The 22,858-nt window shown below is 44.7% G+C and overlaps 1 protein-coding gene across 3 annotated transcripts in view; it reads right to left on the bottom strand.

Moving 5' to 3' along the window:
* Window positions 1-22,858, bottom strand: part of gnao1a (guanine nucleotide binding protein (G protein), alpha activating activity polypeptide O, a) — a 112,077-nt gene that overhangs the window by 72,055 nt on the left and 17,164 nt on the right. For all 3 annotated transcript variants that reach the window (XM_066684852.1, XM_066684853.1, XM_066684851.1), the window contains exon 3: window positions 14,496-14,637. In XM_066684852.1, the coding sequence (XP_066540949.1) occupies window positions 14,496-14,637 (142 nt within the window). The remainder of the gene's footprint in view (window positions 1-14,495; window positions 14,638-22,858) is intronic.

The following is a 22,858-nucleotide window of genomic DNA, read 5'->3' as shown; positions in this document are numbered from 1 at the left end:
TGCTTGCTCCTGTTTTAGCACTTTCACGGTATCAAACACCTGTCAGATGGATAACATCACTTAGAATCATCCATCCACTCACGTTCTCCCTCCCTCTCCCTCTCTCTGCCGTTCCTGTCTTAATGAGTGCTGGGTGTGGGGTAAGAGGACAGCTCGCCAGCCCACTAACAGGGGACCATCTGGCAGAGGTGCTGTTTGTTTCCTCTGATCGCTTTATTTTTGGGTCTCCAATTAAAAGCGCGTGGCACATGGATCTCCAGGAGAGCGACAGCAGCGCCGGCACGATTCAGGCAAGGACGGAGCGAGCGGGGGGCGAACCCTGATTATTCACACACTGCTTCACTGATAACTTGTCTGACTTTGCCACCTCAGCCTCTTTTAGTAAGAGATGATCTCTGGGCATGGTCGACAGGTCCACAGTGACGGAGGTGAAAGGCAAAAACGAAAACCCTGGAAATTAAATTCTACCAAAATAGCAGCAACCAACAAAACTACATAACGGACCATGAAACATACACGAGTCTCTTGTCCACACTCAGGAATCAGGTTCAAATTTCCATTTTCATTTGTTGTGCTGTTCAGGGAGTGCCTGGGAAAACTGCCGGAACGTCAGTGGAGTACTGTAAATGCGGAAAACAATCAGCGAATCCCTACGCCATTAAGCCCTCCCTCTTTCCTCAGCTCTGTCGTCTGATCATGCCGGAGAAACTGGGCTGAGACGTGGTTTGTAAAGGCCAGTTTATGCCCCTGTATAAAACCCGTGCTATAAGTAAGATGCATGTCCCCCATCAATGCGAATCCTACAGAGTAGCCTTTCGCACACCTCCCCAGAAATGTAAATACGCTTCGCATACATTCAGACAGCAATGACTGACTGGGCCCTAGTCAGACAAATATGGATCATCAACTCATTATAGACACCAGCAAATTCACTGAGAGAGAGATTATTCCTCACACATCAGTTTGGACAAAACAGACCGAATAAAAAAGGTGGAACAAGAAAAAAAATGAGATAGAGAGATAGAGAGAGAGAAAGAGAGAGAGATAGATAGAGAGAGAGATAGATAGATAGATAGATAGATACATAGATAGATAGATACATAGATAGATACATAGATACATAGATAGATACATAGATACATAGATAGATACATAGATACATAGATACATAGATAGATAGATACATAGATACATAGATAGATAGATACATAGATAGATAGATAGATAGAGAGAGATAGATAGATAGAGAACACGTGGGGATAAAAGTACCTGTGTTGTATTTCTTTCTGTCCAGGCACCACATATAAACTACACTGTGTCCGATGAGTCTTACTCTCCAAATAGTGCATCTTACTGATTTAAAAATCTAATACTACTACACCACTATATTTTTTACTACCAAGGGTTGAAAGATGTTTGTAATTCAGCACTAATGTTTCACCGGAGCAACTGCAGAGCAACACAGACACCAATGCACAAGTATAAACGCTAGGGCACTCGTGCAGGCTACGGCTCTGGGGTGATTTAACACAGCAGCATAAATCATAAAGCCATGTCTGTGCGGAAAGCTCCTAGAACGGTTGTACTCTTCCACTGCAGGATAAATAATCAGGAGCAAAAAGAGGCTATTGTCTCACAGCGAAGGACAGCGCGGAGATGTGCCTGTTAGATTGATTAACCTAATGTGTGATTAAGACGTGCCAAAACTAATTATATCAAGCGTCTTCATACGAATGACTGAGAACGACGTGACTGGGAAGAGAAGACCCAGACGTCATTTTGCCAAATCCAAACACTAGAGATGTAACATAAAATTTCGTCAATTAATGACAAGACTGAAAACTAATCAGCTACAATGGCCTGTTAATGCCGTCGGTTAATAAGTCTTTCTACATGATTAAATGTTGAGAATCCATAAATAAACCTGTGGGCCCCTAAATTGGTCCTGAATGGAACAGTCCACGTCCCCTCCAGGGTGTATTCCCGCCTTGCGCCCGATGATTCCAGGTAGGTTCTGGACCCCCCGCGACCCTAAATTGGATAAGCGGTTACAGATAATGGATGGATGGAACAGTCCAATGTAAATTACAGCTGCTCTCTAGGAAGAACACACCAAGCATTCTCCATATGTCTTGTTATAATCAGAGGCAGTAGTCCTATGTTGGTTTGAAGGTTTTAACACAGAGAGCAGTGTAGAGAAAAATGAATTTCCTTTTGAATCTGCGGTGATTTTTCTAAAATGAATCATCTCCCACCTCTGAAACTGAGCAAACTTGTGTCACCTTTAGCCTTGTATGGTGTCTACAAATAGACAAGGTTTGAGAGCTGTATAAAGCATAATTGCAAAAAGCCACTAAACGCGCAACCACTTACGCCCACCGACAGCACTGCACGCCCAGGCATCGCCAAAGTAAACAAATAAGATGATAAGCAAAAACACCTTTTGTCCTTTTCCGCTGTCCAGCTGTCAAGCACCAGCACACGCTAATGTTGTTTACACCTTCTTCCCGATAGCAGTGTGCTGGAATACTTGTAAAAGTCAATTTCCAAAAGGAAGTCGTCACCAAGCAAGGACAGTGATAATAATCATTCATTCATTCATTCATTCATTACCTTGACCCTTATCCAGGGTCGCGGTGGGTCCAGAGCCTACCTGGAATTATTGGGCGCAAGGCGGGAATACACCCTGGAGGGGGCGCCAGTCCTAAACAGGGCGACACACACACACTCACACCTACGGACACTTCGCCAATTCACCTACCAATGTGTGTTTTTGGACTGTGGGAGGAAACCGGAGCACCCTGAGGAAACCCACGCAGACACAGGGTGAACACACCACAATCCTCACAGACAGTCACCCGGAGGAAACCCACGCAGACACAGAGAGAACACACCACACTCCTCACAGACAGTCACCGGGAGGAAACCCACACAGACACAGGGAGAACACACCACACTCCTCACACAGTCACCCGGCGGAAACCCACACAGACACAGAGAGAACACACCACACTCCCTATGAATAGTTCAGCTGATGACAAATGTTTCCTGCCCTTCAGGTGGGCTCAGGTGTAACAGAGTGAGGGGCTAGTTATACCACGCACTGAGCCGTCTACTACATTGGTACAAACAAGTTAAAAACAATGCTGTCATTGATCTCATGCAAGTTTTCAAAGTAAATTTATAATAAATTCATGGTGGGTCCAGGCAAGGCAGGAATACACCCTGGAGGGGCTGCCAGTCCTTCACAGGGCAACACACACACACACACACACACACACACATTCACTCACACCTACAGACACTTTTGAGTCACCAATCCACCTACCAACGTGTGTTTTTGGACTGTGGGAGGAAACCGAAGCACCCGGAGGAAACCCACGCAGACACATTGAGAACACACCACACTCCTCACAGACAGTCACCCGGAGGAAACCCACGCAGACACAGGAAGAAAACACACCACACTCCTCATAGACAGTCACCCGGAGGAAACCCACACAGACACAGGGAGAACACACCACACTCCTCACAGACAGTCACCCGGAGGAAACCCACGCAGACACAGGGAGAACACACCACACTCCTCACAGACAGTCACCCGGAGGAAACCCACGCAGACACAGGGAGAACACACCACACTCCTCACAGACAGTCACCCGGAGGAAACCCACGCAGACACAGGGAGAACACACCACACTCCTCACAGACAGTCACCCGGAGGAAACCCACGCAGACACAGGGAGAACACACCACACTCCTCACAGACAGTCACCCGGAGGAAACCCACGCAGACACAGGGAGAACACACCACACTCCTCACAGACAGTCACCCGGAGGAAACCCACGCAGACACAGGGAGAACACACCACACTCCTCACAGACAGTCACCCAGAGGAAACCCACGTTGACACAGGGAGAACACACCACACTCCTCACAGACAGTCACCCGGAGCGGGAATCAAACCCACAACCTCCAGGTCCCTGGAGCTGTGTGACTGCGACTACCTGCTAGCGATAATACTACACTTATCAAATCTGTCAGCAACACGTGATGGTACCTAGCTCTGGGTGTCCATGAAGACTTCTGGTTCCTAAGGGATCACTCAGACTAAACTGGCCAAGGAAAAGAGAAGGTGCAATAGAGGGATAAAATATTCATGCCTTTCTAGGCCTCTGCCACAAACTAACACACACATACACACAGCTGATTTGTTTTATATCTTATTTATTTAGATCTAAACTCTGATAAGAAAAATATGCAAACCCACAAAAACAAAATAATTAATTCATTAAATTTAAAAAGACTAACCACATTATTTTCATCATCTTCAAAATACAAAGCTTTTACACAACAATGTACTTCCACATGCCTTTCCAGCCAGTGGAATTTACCAGCAATTATAAGATGAAACGTTATTTATAGACGTGGATTTTGCCACTAGGTACTTTTCCATTTGAATACAGTCGGATCAGTATCCCGGCGGAGTGTATCACCACTATTAATAGCAACAAGGTTGGAGCTGGTGAAAAGTAAGAGATAAATCACTGTGCATCAGGTCTTTGTGGATCCCAATAACGTGCCGTGGACGCTGTACTGATCAAATGGTGTCGTCCTTTGGATGAGACATAAAACACTGGTCCTGATTCCCTGAGCACACAAAAGAACCAAGAGTCGGGCTAAACATGCCCCTAACCCTAACCTAACTGTCCCCGTCTTCAAATAAACTGGCGGGGTCACTCCCTCCATTCTCCTCTCTACCCAACAGCTGACGTGTGGGGAGTACACTGACGTGGACCGGCTGTCATTGCATTTTTCAGGTGAATGCTGCAACTCGGTGGTGGCTTAGGCAACTCTCCAATGCACCAAAAGAATGGAAATCACTTTGGGGGTCTAGAGAGGTGTTATATAAGTGTAGCTGTCATTCATTCACTCACACACAACCCCCACAGATGCAAACAGAGCATTCTCTGCCTTGTAAATTCAAAAGCCATGTTTGCATTCCTAATTTTATGTTGCGGGCTCCTTATTTCTCCATTTGTTTGGGTAATGCAGTGTTATTTTTCTTCTTAATGTTCTGCTCCTTATAACTACTTTTAATCGTATTTTTTCCCTTCCTAGCGCAAGCCTCAACTAAACAGCTAATTAACAAGCCCTTGCTGAGCTGAGTGGGTGCATCAGAGCAGGACAATGCTGAGGTGTGTAGGGCCGTGGTGGTCTAGTACCAGGCCTGGGATCCTCCGCTGTATAATTACAGTAACAAGTGGCTGTATGTCCGTTCAGTGCAGCAGAGATGAACACTATTAACTGTGCACATCAGCAAAAGAGAGAATATGAAAACTGAGGAGATCATCTGTAGGAACTGGATGGTCCAGGCCCATCTTTATCACCCTCTAAGTGAATAAGCAATGGCAACTGGCAAGTGGAGGCACTGGGGGATGCGAGCTGGCACACACAAACACACACACCGAATAAATCACTACACTTGGAGCTTCTTACACATTCGTCTCGTTCTCTCCAATTTCTGTCTCCCACTCTTAGACACACGTTTGTGAAAAGCACCTCATCCTACAGAGCAATCTTTTTTTTATTTCATTTCTCACTTCTATTTATGTCTGCCCCTCATTTGCATTTGGTTAGAAAGCAGGCTAGTCTTCCCCAGATGGGGGATCGGCGAGAATTTGGGCCCGCTGGCACAGAGCTTCAATAGGACTCCAGGGCCAGAGTGGAGAAACCCATCTGGAGCACCCCGAGTGCCAGGTGCCGAGCACACGGCCCTCCACCCACACCAGCATGGTAGGTCCACTTCCAGCCACTTGAATCAAGCTAAGATATGCAACAATAGTGTCTCCTGTGGAAGCCTACGAATATAGTCAAGACGGGGTGAAGGTAGCAAACCCTTAACTGTCCTCCACCGTATCTCTCTTTATGGTTCAGTAAATGGCTGACAGGACAAATGAGTAATTTACAACTAAATAAGGAATAAATAAGTGCAGGTAGTGTCTCTGTCACAGCTCCAGGGACCTGGAGGTTGTGGGTTCTAGTCCTGCTCCGGGTAACTGTCTGTGAGGAGTTTGGTGTGTTCTCCATGTGTCACAGTGGGTTTCCTCCCATTGTGTCCAAAAACACACGTTGGTAGGTGGATTGGTGAATCAAAAGTGTCCGTAGGTGTGAGTGTGTAGCCCTGTGAACCCCAGGGTGTGTTCCCGCCTTGCGTCCAGTGATTCTGGGTAGGATCCGGACCCACCCCGACCCTGAACTGGATAAGGGTTACAGACAATTAATGAATGAACGAACTGTTGTTATTTGAAAACATGACTGAAGTAAACCATTTTCAAAAAGTCTTTGTAAAATGTCATTTAAACTAGGTGTAACACGTCATAAAACACTGGAAATCTCTTCTATGTTGATGGGCGTGTCCAGATTAAACAAGTGTATGGGAAGAGGGAGAGAGTTTTTGTCGAACCTTGCAACAGGATCAAATATTCTTTGATGCATTTCTGAGCATTAAAAAAAAAAGACTATTTCTTTAGTCCAAACAGCACAGTTTGGAGACCTACACAAAGGGCAAGAGAATTCATTCTGATCTCTCTCTCTCTCACACACACACCCCCAAAGCCAGTCAGCCAGTCACATGAGCTGGATGGTCTCGTTGAGCTTGTTCCTCTGTGTGCGGGTGACATCGCCCTCAGACACCGACTCTGGGAATGTGGGAATAGAGAGGGGCAAAACAAGAGGTCACCATGGTAACAGGCTGGGACCAGCATGCAGGAAGAAGAGGGCGGAGCCAGAGGCAGCCCTGAGCTTGGTGGAGGGACATTGAGAAACATGAACAAAGAGAAAATGTGCAAGAGCCTGCAAACGAATGAGTGAAAGAAGCTGTGTCACTATTTTAGTAGAAATAGAGAGAGACGGGTAAGAGAGAACGTTAGAGAGAGAGAGAGAGAGAGACACGGGTAAGAGAGAACGTTAGAGGGAGAGAGAGAGAGAGAGAGAGAGAGAGAGAGAGAAAGACAGGTAAGAGAGAACGTTAGAGAGAGAGAGAGAGAGAGAGAGAGAGAGAGAGACGGGTAAGAGAGAACGTTAGAGAGAGAGAGAGAGAGACGGGTAAGAGAGAACGTTAGAGAGAGAGAGAGAGACACGGGTAAGAGAGAACGTTAGAGAGAGAGAGAGAGAGAGACGGGTAAGAGAGAACGTAAGAGAGAGAGACACGGGTAAGAGAGAACGTTAGAGAGAGAGAGAGAGACACGGGTAAGAGAGAACGTTAGAGAGAGAGAGAGAGAGAGAGAAAGAGACACGGGTAAGAGAGAACGTTAGAGAGAGAGAGAGAGAGAGAGAAAGAGACACGGGTAAGAGAGAACGTTAGAGAGAGAGAGAGAGACACGGGTAAGAGAGAACGTTAGAGAGAGAGAGAGAGAGAGAGAGAGACGGGTAAGAGAGAACGTTAGAGAGAGAGAGAGAGAGAGACGGGTAAGAGAGAACATTAGAGAGAGAGAGAGACGGGTAAGAGAGAACGTTAGAGAGAGAGAGAGAGAGAGAGAGAGAGACGGGTAAGAGAGAACGTTAGAGAGAGAGAGAGAGAGAGACGGGTAAGAGAGAACATTAGAGAGAGAGAGAGAGACGGGTAAGAGAGAACATTAGAGAGAGAGAGAGAGACGGGTAAGAGAGAACATTAGAGAGAGAGAGACACGGGTAAGAGAGAACGTTAGAGAGAGAGAGAGAGAGAGAGAGACGGGTAAGAGAGAACGTTAGAGAGAGAGAGAGAGAGACGGGTAAGAGAGAACATTAGAGAGAGAGAGAGAGACGGGTAAGAGAGAACATTAGAGAGAGAGAGAGAGACGGGTAAGAGAGAACATTAGAGAGAGAGAGACACGGGTAAGAGAGAACGTTAGAGAGAGAGAGAGAGAGAGAGAGACGGGTAAGAGAGAACGTTAGAGAGAGAGAGAGAGAGACGGGTAAGAGAGAACATTAGAGAGAGAGAGAGAGACGGGTAAGAGAGAACATTAGAGAGAGAGAGAGAGACGGGTAAGAGAGAACGTTAGAGAGAGAGAGAGAGACGGGTAAGAGAGAACGTTAGAGAGAGAGAGAGAGACGGGTAAGAGAGAACGTTAGAGAGAGAGAGAGAGAGAGAGAGAGACGGGTAAGAGAGAACATTAGAGAGAGAGAGAGAGACGGGTAAGAGAGAACATTAGAGAGAGAGAGAGACGGGTAAGAGAGAACATTAGAGAGAGAGAGAGACGGGTAAGAGAGAACGTTAGAGAGAGAGAGAGAGTGAGAGAGAGACAGGTAAGAGAGAACGTTAGAGAGAGCGAGAGCGAGAGAGAGAGAGAGAGCTCACTGTTCTGTAGACAGGTTCACACTTGATTAAGGAGGTGTAAGGCAGCTGGCCTCCACAGCCAGAGGCCACAGGGCTCGAAAATGGCTGTGTTTTCAGTGCCATCACGGACACACACTACCTTCAGTGGGACACACAGCTCACAGTTGAAAGCATGTGGCACATTTCTGTGTTCATTTGCATCATTAAGAAAATGGGCTAAGTGTTCTAGAGAGCTGCTGCATCCATCCTCCATTGGAAGTTGTCCACTCCTTTTGCCCCACCCTCTCAGCTCAGAGCCACCACAGAGACCAATTTGTACTGGTATTTTTACTTTATTTTTTGGTAGGAGACCCCAACCCAACTCTTCCTTCCCCTTGATTTCAGGACTCTACCAGTGAATTACACTATGAAACTGTAGGGGGAGCCAATGAGCAAAAATACCAAGCCTTACTTAGTGTTCCTTAAACTGCATTGCTATTAAACACACACTGAAATTAACACTGAGGTCAATGCTTATTCCATGGCATAACTTAAAGGTTAACATGCATTTTATTTTTAAACTTAAACACCAGTGGACGGTAGCTTTAAACAATACCCTAACGGCAGCAGGAGGGCACACAGGAACAGAGCAAGTTCAGGAAATGGTGATTAATGGCTACTTCAGACTAATGGCAGAGGTTTTGACTGCACTCCTGGAGCTGCTGTGCAGGTCATTAATTACTCACACTCGTTATTTACGCTGTAACTAACATGTTTTAATATTCAACTAAGTCAATAAGCTAAAATGTCGAAAAACAGTGAAGCCATTCGAATCACAAACATGTACGGCTTTGATGTGCAGACGCCTCTGTGGGTAAACAAATGTTTGTTTAACAAGGCTAACAGTAGCATGCAGCTTCCAGATCTGCACACCAGACTCACTGAGGAAAGGCACAACTTGGACTACTATACTTAGAAATGTGATTCCGAGGCGAGAATCACCCTGAACTTCTCCAAACACATACGCTACGACTCTGGCTTCTTTCTCAACATGTACTTGGCTGTATTTCAGAGGATACATAGGTTTGCGGTGGTGGTGGTGGTGGTCCGCGCCGTTTAAAACAAAGCACATGGTGTGCTCAAGAATAAACTGATTTTCCCTTGATTTTCACCGTGAAATGGAAGTCTGAACATGTTTTAATTTCCTTATCGTGACACAATTCCAAGTGCAACAGGTTATTTTGGCTGGGAAATAACAACAAGGGAGAAATGTACATAAATATATAGGTCAGGATTTGATTGGACAGTGATAAGTTAGGTTATCGGTTAATATACGTCTTTCACATGCTGCTGGCGCTTACATAATTACGCAATCACACATTAAGGCTACGTTCACACGGCAGGTAAAAGTGGCTCAAATCTGTCATGTGACACAGATGTGTCGTTTTTGTGGCTGGGTGAACAGCACAAATCGCTTTGAATCTGACTATTTCAAATCACGCTTTCAGACGTGGTATTGAGATCCGATCCATATCTGAACGTCTGAACGGCCGGATCGGATTTCATTCGACTTTTACATCACTCCGGCTGCTGAGAACGATCTCCGGACTACGGTCCGAAGCACTTTCGTCTTAATTTGATGTGTTTAGGACGTGGAAATGGACTGATCAAAGCGTTTTGTAAAAAATATTGGGAAATAAACGTGTGAAACTAATCCATGTCGGTGGATAACGAAGCTGTATAAATATGGATCATGGAAATATTAAACTCATGTCGACGCTAGTCTAGTTCTCTTTGGAGACGACGTGTTTGTGAGGGTATTCGTTACAGTCTTTAATTAATACTCTGTCTTTTACATAGTGCTCACAAAGAAAAAGGAGGTGTGGTGATGAAGCGCTGCACGCTCTGGTCCCATTCCTTCATTTCAAAAATGAGAAGTGCTTTGTGTGAAACAGACGGACATTTTCTTCTAGTCAGGGCCTGAAGCTTCGTCCTTTGCACATGCGGTCAGTTCAGGAGCGCGATCTGTTCAGATATAGGTCACTTTATACAGACTGTGAACAGCAGAACAACAACGATCAGATTTGGGCCATTTTTTCCTGCGGTGTGAACGTAGCCTAGGAGGTGTTTTACCAAAAAAACAACAATTACACATTCTTTAAAGGCTGTAACGCATGAATTAACATAATTTAATAATAAAAAATTAGCAATGTATGTCTCAGGAGGTAAAAGTTTGGATACCTCTGACCTAGCACACGAACCAACTAAACAACAAAGGTTTAGAAATGAAGATGGCGTTGAACATGGCTGCTGTATAAAAGGCTGCTGTATAAATTGATGACGATTCAACAATTCTTCACTAATAGAAAAGCTGCTTAAAAAAATGATTGTTTCATGATGATGGTGAAAACCCAGGATTCCTCTGCTTTCATGCAGCACTTATCACAGACCGACCGCTCCAGAAACATGTTCAGTGTTGCCAGATTGAGCATAGATCCCCTGCATTACTATTTACATTTTTATGAAATATAAATTATTACAGATCAGTAAGTTTGTTTTTCAAATGCAAAAATGTGTATGTTACATCATTTAAAACATCTATAAAATATAGTTCCAAACAGAAAGTTAAACCAACGTATTGGATGTGTGCAGCCTCATTATTACTGTAGTTGAAGCTTCTCAAAGCATGGGAATATTGTGTGTCAGCGCTGGGCAGATGAGCTTGGACTCTTTGGTATTATACAATATCAGACACAGTGCAAACAATGTGTATTGTCACTGGCTCCCTCAGCTTTTGGTCTGGACCCTTTCATTGATAACAATAGTGCAATGCTATTTTTGCTTGCTCGTAGTGGTGTGAATTCACACTGACACACATTCAGACACATTCCACCACCTGACTGCGATAGCCCCAACTATGCCACTGCTATCTGTCACCTCACTGTGTGGTGCACTGAGATTTAGACGTAGGGCTGGACAATTATTCAATGCCGATATATATCGCAATCTATATAAAATATTTCAATAACAATAACATTTTCAAATTTCAACAATTCACATTTACAGCGTCTGTCACTGACTGATGTTCGTTACAGAGCACTGCCGTTAATTCAGAGCTCTCAGTTTATGTCTTTTTTTTGTTGTTTGTTCTTGGAGGTTTTTCAGTGGATTTTATGGTGTTCGTATCAACATTGGAATTATATCGTATCGTGATATAAATGTTGGCCATATTGTCCAGCCCTATTGTGAGGCCATTGTTCCTCTGTTAGTTGGGCGCAGCTTCCCGTGAAAGAAATGTAATCTGGAAATGAACCACTTCTCCTTTTAGTCCTTCCCTCTCAGTCGATAGCCGCAAGATATTCTGGATGCCTTTTTCCTCGTATTGATGACACAGGATTGATTAAAATAAATTGCCACATCCGGAACAGGTCAAACAAGGCTTCAGTCACTTCACCCAGAAAGCAAAGAAGCTCTCTTAGAAAGAAATGATGGGATGTAAGGGTCTTGCCCAAGGCCAGTTTAATCGATGTTGAAGACAATATGACACAAACGGTCTTGTGGCCTTTAAACTATGTACTTATGACCTCGCGAGGACCCGCGGCAGAGCAGGATGTGTGTGATTGGCCTCTGGAGTCAAGTGTCATGAGGTAATTGTGCAGTGTCATCCTTCATGTCGGCCTCATTGCGCTGTCCTTGGCTGACAATCATATCTTGAGCAGACTCAGACTGTAATCCTTTAATGGTGGTGAGCAATACTGGGTGGCAGCTTCATGAGCTTTCTAGCAAGGGCTCAGACTGTAGAGTCTTGTTGGAGACTGTAGGATATCCAAGTGTCAAAATAATCACTGGTATTGAAGTTGTTAGTTTAGACCAGAGGTGTCCAACTTTAAGGCCTTTCCACACAGAGTGTCAGAGTTTTACGGATGAAAATGACGGACTGTGACGCTGCATCAGATTTTGAATTAGAATCATTGAATTAGAATTGGGAGGCAATTGGGAGGTGGTGCCTCAGGTAGGTGAAGAGTGTGGTGTGTTCTCCCTGTGTCTGCGTGGGTTTCCTCCGGGTGACTGTCTGTGAGGAGTGTGGTTTGTTCTCTCTGTGTCTGCGTGGGTTTCCTCCGGGTGACTGTCTGTGAGGAGTGTGGTGTGTTCTCCCTGTGTCTGCGTGGGTTTCCTCCGGGTGACTGTGAGGAGTGTGGTGTGTTCTCCCTGTGTCTGCGTGGGTTTCCTCCGGGTGACTGTCTGTGAGGAGTGTGGTGTGTTCTCCCTGTGTCTGTGTGGGTTTCCTCCGGGTGACTGTCTGTGAGGAGTGTGGTGTGTTCTCCCTGTGTCTGTGTGGGTTTCCTCCGGGTGACTGTCTGTGAGGAGTGTGGTGTGTTCTCCCTGTGTCTGCGTGGGTTTCCTCCAGGTGACTGTCTGTGAGGAGTGTGGTGTGTTCTCCCTGTGTCTGTGTGGGTTTCCTCCGGGTGACTGTCTGTGAGGAGTGTGGTTTGTTCTCTCTGTGTCTGCGTGGGTTTCCTCCGGGTGACTGTCTGTGAGGAGTGTGGTTTGTTCTCTGTGTCTGCGTGGGTTTCCTCCGGGTGACTGTCTGTGAGGAGTGTGGTGTGTTCTCCCTGTGTCTGCGTGGGTTTCCTCCGGGTGACTGTGAGGAGTGTGGTGTGTTCTCCCTGTGTCTGCGTGGGTTTCCTCCAGGTGACTGTCTGTGAGGAGTGTGGTGTGTTCTCCCTGTGTCTGTGTGGGTTTCCTCCGGGTGACTGTGAGGAGTGTGGTGTGTTCTCCCTGTGTCTGCGTGGGTTTCCTCCAGGTGACTGTCTGTGAGGAGTGTGGTGTGTTCTCCCTGTGTCTGCGTGGGTTTCCTCTGGGTGACTGTCTGTGAGGAGTGTGGTGTGTTCTCCCTGTGTCTGTGTGGGTTTCCTCCGGGTGACTGTCTGTGAGGAGTGTGGTGTGTTCTCCCTGTGTCTGTGTGGGTTTCCTCCGGGTGACTGTCTGTGAGGAGTGTGGTGTGTTCTCCCTGTGTCTGTGTGGGTTTCCTCCGGGTGACTGTCTGTGAGGAGTGTGGTGTGTTCTCCCTGTGTCTGTGAGGGTTTCCTCCGGGTGCTCCGGTTTCCTCCCACGCTCCAAAAAACACACGTTGGTAGGTGGATTGACGACTCAAAAAAGTGTCAGTAGGTGTGAATGTGTGTGTGTGTGTGTGTGTGTTTCCCTGTGAAGGACTGGCGCCCCCTCCAGGGTGTATTCCTGCCTTGCGCCCAATGATTCCAGGTAGGCTCTGGACCCACCGCGCCCCTGAATTGGATAAGGGTTACAGGTAATGAATGAATGAATGAATGAATGAATTAGAATTCATTATTCAATTTCCCCTTCCTCTTACAGGGTCTTCCCATGATTTCAGACCGTTGAGACAAAAATGCGTCGGACTCCGTAGTGTGAAGGTTCCACTACATTAAAAATCCCTTCCGTTTTCTCATGCGAAAAGAATCTTACTCTGTGTGAACAGGCCTTTATCCGCAAAAGGTTGGTGTGACTGCAGGTCTACAGCCTATACAACCATTAGCCATTATTCCACCGGTTTAATCAAAACCTGGTACCACTCCAGCCCTTTGCCAATAAAGACTGAACACCCCTGGCTTAGAAGTTTCTTCAGTCAGTTACCGCTTGGCAATTCTGTTTGAAGACACATCTGAAAGACTGCAAGATGTGTCTTTCTGACCATCTCTAGCATGCAGACAACACAATTATAAAACACTGCACAGCTTTCAGAGTCAAGATCACACTGATACACTGAAAAGCCTTCTGTGGAGTGAACTTTCAGACCAAAGCACAGTATCAGAAAGGGTCTCAGGATCAGCTGAGCATTTCTACTTGATGATGGCTCAGAGAGGAGAAAAGAAGATGGATTTTATGATGTTACCCAGAGTATAAATAGGATGCATGGAAAAGTCACTACAGCTCAAAAGAAAATCATGATAAATAATATCCAATTAGTATAATGTACTGACTGGGCACTTGGAGGACTAAAGACATGTGGAAGACCTGAAATACTCTATCCATATGTAGGATATTTGTACCATGTTATCTTCCACAGCGCCTTCTTCCTTGCGTCTCCAATCTTGGCGAATATTAGCAGATCCTGTGCACACAAGTCTACTTCTATTCCTGTACATGGCTGTGTGTAAGCATTAGATTCAGTGCACTCACTTTGCGCTCCTTGTCCCCATACTCCAGGCCGAGGGTGTCCATAGCACGGACAATGGCAGCCAGGGACTGGATGGTGTTACTGTAGACCACAGGCTTGTACTGCTTCACGTCATCTCCAGAGAAGCCATCCTCATGGATAATTCTGCACACAAAGCACGTCAGAGAGAAAATATGAGCACAAGCACATAAAAAAAAACTCATTTTACTCATTGTTTCTCTTGCCAATATCTCTATGTTTCTCGCTCTCGAGTAAAACAGCTGTGATACACACATTTTTAACGGTTGCCGTAAAAGGACCAAGAGTGGCAAGATACATTTTAAAAGTCGAGTGATTGGATACACACTAAGAGAAAAGAGAAATAAAGAAAGATAAATGTGGCTAAACACCACAGCACAGACAGAGTCCCATTGATCTGAGGCTAAATCATACACATTTTAGCATGAAGCTTCATATTTGTGAGCACAAAGTCACCTTTGGAGGGTATTCAGCTTTGCTCCGACTGGATATTACCTGAACTCATCGCTAGACTCACAACTGCTGTGAGCTAATGGGCTTGTGTTTTTACCCCCAATCATTTTCAGAGTGTGACATCAGGAGGCTCTCTTAAATGCACATGAACCCACACAATTTTGCCATGTACTAAACCACAGAACAGAAATTTGACACACCAGACATCATATTTCAGATATACTCTCTTTATAGAAACATTGTCCGCGTTTGAACTCCAGCGGTGTACAGTATCACGTCATATCGCCCGACCCTACCTCACACGGCTCCACTCACATTTTACACTAGTTCAGGTTGAGTACTGTTTTGTGACCATGGACTACAGTCAATCAGTGTTAGATCAAGTTAGATTTCTTTTTCCAAATGAACGTCCCATTTTTTCGGTCGTATTCTCAAGCCCCACTGCTGCTGTATGCGTTTTGCACATCAGTGCATCTGTATGCATGTGCACTGGAAGTGAGATCAGAGATTCTCTACACTCAAACATCAGCGCCAAATACCACACAGAAGGCAGATGCAGAGACAATACTGCACTGAAACACACACACACACCAGAACACAACACATGGTTTCACACACTTCAGCCAGCAACTTTACAGGGACTCATTCACAAAAGCCTCACCATACGTCCAAGCACTGTAAGCAGTTCCACTGTAGGGGAATAGCCCTGTATGCAGAAATGACTAAGAGACGTATTGTAATACTCACTCCAGCTCTGGGTGCTGATGAATATTTTTCCCTCAAAGGCACTGTCGTTCACTTTAACGTGAGCGACACCAACATACGTCTATGCATCCTTTACCTTAGCTGGGATATTAAGCAATACATCCACAAGAGGGCAGAGTCAAATGATTCTAATGACAACAACATGGTGACAGTGAAGGAGGCAGCGATAATATAACATTAATTACTAAAACAAAAAAAAGGGGGGGGAAGAGGCAGTGTTATAAACAACAGCGGTCTGTGAGGCCATGAAATACTTTGTGACACGTGGACAGAGAATTCATTCATTCATTGTCTGTAACCCTTATCCAGGTCAGGGTCGCGGTGTGTCCAGAGCCTACCTGGAATCATTGGGCGCAAGGCTGGAATACACCCTGAAGGGGGCACCAGTCCTTCACAGGGCAACACACACTCACACACATTCACACCTACGGACACTTTTGAGTTGCCAATCCACCTACCAGAGCACCCAGAAGAAACCCACGCAGACACAGGGAGAACACACCACATTCCTCACAGACAGTCACCCTGAGGAAACCCACGCAGACACAGGGAGAACACTTCTTACACTGACTTCCACTGAACTGTAAAGTTCCTATTTTGGGAGATACATGTTTCTGATTGGACAGTGATGATGCCAAGCACTTGCTGAAAACTACAATTCCAACATTCTCTGCTGAAACTGTGAAAAAAATTCCAAAACATTCATATTCTCAGCTGCAGCAGGTTCCAAATTTTTGGCTGTTGTTGACCAACACACTAGCCACCAAAATAAATGAAATAAAGAATAAAAATAAATATGCAGACCTTTCCGTACAGTCCTGTATTTGTGCCATTCTCCAATAAATAGTTTACTTATTTATTTATAATACAATATTAAATTATCCCCCATAAAGTACACCAATTGAGAACTCCAAAGCCAGAGATGAGTTTTCCACATCATAGAGGCATTATACACTGCAACCAACTGGGAGTAAAAGGGGTGCCCTTGGCCACAAGTGACAGACCTCCCCTTAACCTCCCCTTTAAACTGACTTAACTCCAGAGGGCAGTGGGCGTGGGGAGCATTTGTGTGTGTCGCCTGAGTGAATCTGTGACTCACTGCTGTAGTGGTATTGACTCATGCTGCCGTCACAGAGCCTGATAACAGCTCATAAATCTCACTGATGAAAGGGACATCACTGGAGCGAAATTTCATTAAATCAATGAAATATGTGATTTACAAAAATTGCCTAATGCTGTAACTCATTCAAATCTGACTAAGAGAAAGACTCACAGAAACTGACTGCCTTCCTTCAGCCTCTTCAGTGGCTTTTATTACATTTCCCTGACACTAGATGAGCACAGAAATGATCACAGAAAATTAGTGGAGAGGGGGATTCAAAAGTCACAGGGCCATCGCCGCACAGCACTCAATCTATTTAAGATACAACTCCACCAGATGCTGGTGCAGCTAGTTCCTTTCTCTGTGCTTTTACACAAGCAGGGAATCCAAATGAACCTTTTGCAGTTTAACTCGTACTTGTCTTTCATTGCTGTAGCTCAAGACAAAGACACAAGTAGAACACTGAAAACCAAAAGTCTTCCGTTCAAACAGTTCTCCTCCTTTCCCACAAGGGAACACAGTTCTGGCTCTTAAGAATTCCCCAGCCCTTTCAAGTCCCTTCACTTTACGTAGGATGCAGACCTACTCATGTTATCCCATGTTTACTGAGTTAGGCAGCCCACAAAACACAGACAGGGTGTTCCCATTTCACAGTGTGTGGGACGGTGGGCTGGAGATCCCCACATTAATGTGAACATGACCAGAAAAAGTGATTTGTTTCATTTAAATTAAAACCTTTAATCAGATTCAGAATCAGGTTTAATCAGTGGTAAATCTAATGATTTATAAATATTGCATCATCACATCTGGCTTTAATATCTATACCCCTTTCACACACTGCATCAAGCTCCATTATCCACATACAGCCTCGTCAAAGCACAGAGCCAAGATGGCGGCTAAAGAGCTGCCAGTGTCTCCATTTCCCCACTCTGAGCAGAATCTAAGCGCAGCTCTGGCTCTCTCAGGTGACCGTCAATTATTCAGCAGATAAAAATAACCCATGAATGTTTAGGGTCTTCTGAAAGTCACAATATAAATAAGGCCCGGTTTCCAGTTCCCAAGGGAAGAGGGAGGCATTGATCTGTTTCAATACAAGACTGAAATAAGCGCTTCACTGACAGGTTTATTTCCTGTTCTCTTCTCATTCTCACACACACACACTTTAGCCACTAACCTACTGCCTGAGGGCACAAAACTAGCCCAACACTGCATAAAACCCAGCAGAGGCAGATATACACATGTGAATGTGGGTGTGTGTACACGTGTGGGCGTATTTTATGAGCTCGTGTGTGTGGCAGAGCGAGAGATATCCCTATGAGGGCCATAACACACAACCCTATATTTAGAGCCATATTTCCTGAGTACACACCCATTATCATTCAAAACTGCTGAAATCTGCTCTGAGTGAAGAGCAACAGCAGCTCAGCCACGAATCTGTGCCCCACACAAACTCACCCAGCACTGAAGCACCACAGTGTGGACAATCATCCATCTACTGCATCTGGAATATGATGTAAATCACACTATTATATAATATTCTGATGCCAGGAAACTTCTTACAGGAAAGCAATGTGCCAACAGTACAGTGTGGTGGAGGAAGGATACTGGTCTGGAGCTGTGAGTTTGATGTCTCATGATGGGTAATGTCAAAGCTACACAACTATGCCCCTGCGCACAAAGCAAGGACCATTAAGGCATAACTAGACATGGTTGAGCGTGGGTTTCCTCTGGGTGCTCCAGTTTCCTCCCACAGTCCAAAAACACAAGTTGCAGGTGGATTGGCGACTTGAAAGTGTCCGTAGGTGTGAGTGTGTGAGTGAATGTGGGTGTGTCTGTGTTGCCCTGTGAAGGACTGGCGCCCCCTCCAGGGTGTATTCCTGCCTTGCGCCCGATGATTCCAGGTAGGCTCTGGACCCACCGCGACCCTGAATTGGATAAGCGGTTACAGATAATGAATGAATGAATAGACATGGTTGATGTTTGTCCGACAAAAAGCCCTGACCTCAAGGAACATTTTCAAAATTAACTGGAACTTCAACTACAAATGCTTGACTTCCAATAATCCCCCCCCCACAGACCCACTCCAGCACTCTCCAATGTCGTGTGCAGAACCATCTCTGAAAACTGGATTCTGTCATGGCAAAAAAAACAAAAAAAAAAAATCAATACTGAAACAAAATACAAGTACACAACAGTTTGCCTTAATAAATATTTGTATATATTTATGATATAAATATAAAATGGAACATATTCTAGAAGCACACACACACACGGCAGGAAGCCATCCAATACCCCGGAAGCAGCTGCAGGTTATGTGCCTTATTCAAGGTAGTTCAAACAAAAAATAAAAAAAATCACCCTGCTCTTCAGTGATAAAAGCCCCCACAGAGCAGGTGTGATGTGGTGGTGGATCATTCTCAGCGCTTCAGTGACACTGACGTGGTGGTGGTGTGTTAGTGTGTTTTGTGCTGGTGTAGAGTGGATCAGACACAGCAGTGCTGCTGGAGTTCATAATTCAGTGTCTGTTAAGTGTATTTAATAGAAACTACATACATACAAACATATATAAACACACACACACACTATTTTAAGTTACGATAAATTCATTTCTCTTGGTTTTAGCACATATTTTAAAACAGAAATCGGACACATTGTCAGCCTTTTGTTTCACACATGCTACTAGGCCATTTGGTAATTATCTGCTCCACAGCCCCAGCAAGCCATCACAAATTGGAGTGGGGGGAGGGAGGGATGGGGGAATCAATGCGGCCAAAAACAAACCAGTGAGACGCTCATGGAGCAGCACAGAACAGAAGTCCACAGGTTGACCCGTAAACGACAAACACGCTGATTAATGGCTGCTGTCCACGTACTCAGTAACTTTCCCATAACTGTGTTAGTCAGTGCGGTGCAGTGTGGTTAGTGCGTTTAGGCTATTTAAAGTGTTTCCTGACCTTGTTATCTTGCTGCATAAACATTAAGAGTGAAACCCACATTACATAACATCCCTACACATTTTTATAGGCCATCAAAGTCACCTTTCATGTGAGGGGCTTTGTATTTAAAAGGTTAACAACAGTCTAGAGATATCTCTGGATTAGTCTGCTGTGGGTGTTAAGTCTAAATGTTCACGGAGTGAAAGTGCACCACAGGACTGAACTATGTGAGTATGGCAACAACATGTTCGTTATAGAGCTGTTCAGATGGGGAGGGAATGGTGCTGCGGTGTTTGATCCTTGTCGTGTTTTGACCAAAAGCGTGTCACGGACATTTTAAAACCAGAACAAAAACATCAGCATCCAGTAAAATAGGCACAGTATGTGAAAAAAACCCTAACATTTATTGCTGAATTTATTGCTTTTGGACTGTGAGGGAAAGCAGAGCATTGAGAGGAAAACCACGCAGACACCACCCTCTGCACAGACAGTTGAGGATCAGGTAAGGATCGACCCCAGATCCCAGGAACCATGTGGCAGCGACACTACACACTGCACTACAATGCCACCCCACACAATACGCCCGATTATGGCATAGAAGACCTACTATGAAGTGAATTCATATCACTGGGGTTACCAGTATTAGCAGAGGATACTGTGATTACACTTAGATTAACGCCTGTCTGCATCAAACAGCCCTCAGGCTTCATGCACAAGACCCAAAAGAGAGTGAAGAAATGGAAGACAGACGGCCCTGAGGGTCCATGGAGAGTTATGTGCAAGGCGAACATCCATTTTCTTCATCTTTCTCTTTGGAAAATTCTCTCCCCCACCCAACAAAGCCTCGCCTCAGCATTGCTGCACGTGGGCGGAGGAGAGACATCATTTCAGCTACCTCCAGTTCAGAGAAGATTATTACTGAGCAGCTCATTAAACTGAGACTGAGAGAGAGAGAGAGAGAGAGAGAGAGAGAGAGAGAGAGAGAGAGAATAAGAGAAAGAAAGTGGGAAAGAAAAAGAAAGAGGGAGAGAAAAAAGAGAGAGAGAAAGAGAATAAGAGAGAAAGAGAAAGAGGGAGGGAGAGAGAGAGAAAGAGAGAGAGAAAAAAAGAAAAGGAAAGAGAGAAAGAAAAAAAAGAATATGAGAGAAAGAGAATGAGAGAGAAGAGAGAAAGAAAGGGAGAAAAAATAAAAAGAGAAAAAAAGAAAGAGAAAAAAGAGCGAATAAGACAGAAAGAGAAAAAACGAAAAGGAAAGAGAGAAAGAAAAAGAGAGAAAGAATGAGAAAGGGAGGGAAACAGAGAAAAAAGAAAAAGAGAGACAGAGAAAGAACGAGACAGAGAGAGAGAGAGAGAGAGAGACAAAGAAAGAACAAACCCCTACTCAACCCCACCCAAAAGTCTTTTTAAAATCCAGCAGTCCACGTAAAGGGAGTCCAGAAAGGGGGAGAGAGAGAGAGAGAGAGAGAGAGAGAGAGAGAGAGAGAGAGAGAGAGAGAGCAAGATAGAATAAGAGAGAGAGAGAGAATGAAACATCACCTCAGTTTTGAAAGCCTGCAGTATTTATGCATGAAGACTTTCATTTTCCTCCTGTGTCAAACATCAGTGAGTGTTTACTGTGTTCATGTACACATGCCTGAGAGGGAAAAATGAGCTGGCCAAAGTCATCTCCTGCTGACAGATATTACAGAAGCACACACAAAGCACTCAGTGACCTGTATCCTAAACACACACACACACACACACACACACACACACACACACACACACTTCTGATCACGATAAATCTGTATCCCAGCAGATATTTACCTTGAACACCTAGTAACAAAGTCAAACCAACAATGATATGTCTTTTACTGATACAGGACAAATTAATAATCCTTATAACTCTAAAAATGACCTGACTATCTCTGCGTTCGCGCCGAAAGTGAACAAACGGCTCAGGAGATGATGTGTAGCAACACACTGGACTGAATTGCATCACCAAGTAAACTGTTTTTAAAAGGTACAGCAACCAGTGTAAGAGCATAGGCTTTATATATTTACTAAAGGATCACAACCCTGACATGACTTTATATATCTTATCAGAACCACATTATATAATTAAAAACGGCCAGTGTCACTGACTTACACTGAAAATGAATGAAATGTCGATCTACAAGAGCATGCAAGTCGATCGCCATAAACCATGGCTGCTTCAGGATCATGTTTAATTTACTATAGTTGTGTTATTCTGTATCCGCATTGGCTCGGAAGCTAGTGCTAGCAGGGACACACAACGCCGCGGTCACATAGGGATTTTGTCTGCAAATATGAGACGCTAACTGACATCTCTGACCCGCGCTACTGCTCCGTAAGAGCCAGCACTGTGGCAGCGCTGATGATTTTGTTTCAAAAAGGGAGATATTATACAAATAGTTCATGCAGATTACAAATTACAATAACACAAGAGTCACACTACACCCCGGTGTTCTGTCGGATTGTGCTACCATGCACAGTTTGTCAGAACACCTGTTTAAGACTTGCAGACAGTGTACAACCTCAAGCACTGAGTACCACCACAGCCATCACTCGGCTGTACATTAATGAAGCAAGCAGTTTCATTTTATGTTATTGGAGTCTATGGGGACATATACAGCAATGTTTATTTATTCATTTATTGACTTTAAGTAGCCTAAACCTGGTATTTATGCTGGTAGATCTTTCGTTTGTTCAGATTTCAAAAGGTGATCTTGAACATGAAATGCTTGGTGACCACTGTAGTAGATATTGTGAGTTAGCATGGGTACGTACACATGTCACACCACATCGTATTTCAACAGTTCAGACATAAGCAGAGTTAGAGAACATTGTCAAGAGTGACACCTCCAGGCTTCTGAGGCCAGGAGTCCTACAGAGCACAACCAATCACAGTGCTAGCCCAAGTCTCTGTCAACTGATGTGCTAAAATGTTCTATGATGTTGCATCAGCAGCAGGTCGAAAAGAAGCTGTGTATTGGCCTCACTTGTCTCAGATCACCTGTAAAACATGGTGGTGGTATGTGCGTTCGGAGGGAGATTCACTGAAAAGTGTTACACAGGAGACAACTAGAAA

This window comes from Hoplias malabaricus, chromosome 11 (genome assembly GCF_029633855.1).
Source record: "Hoplias malabaricus isolate fHopMal1 chromosome 11, fHopMal1.hap1, whole genome shotgun sequence".
Classification (NCBI taxonomy): Eukaryota; Metazoa; Chordata; class Actinopteri; order Characiformes; family Erythrinidae; genus Hoplias; species Hoplias malabaricus.
This window is presented reverse-complemented; position numbering and strand designations above follow the sequence as displayed.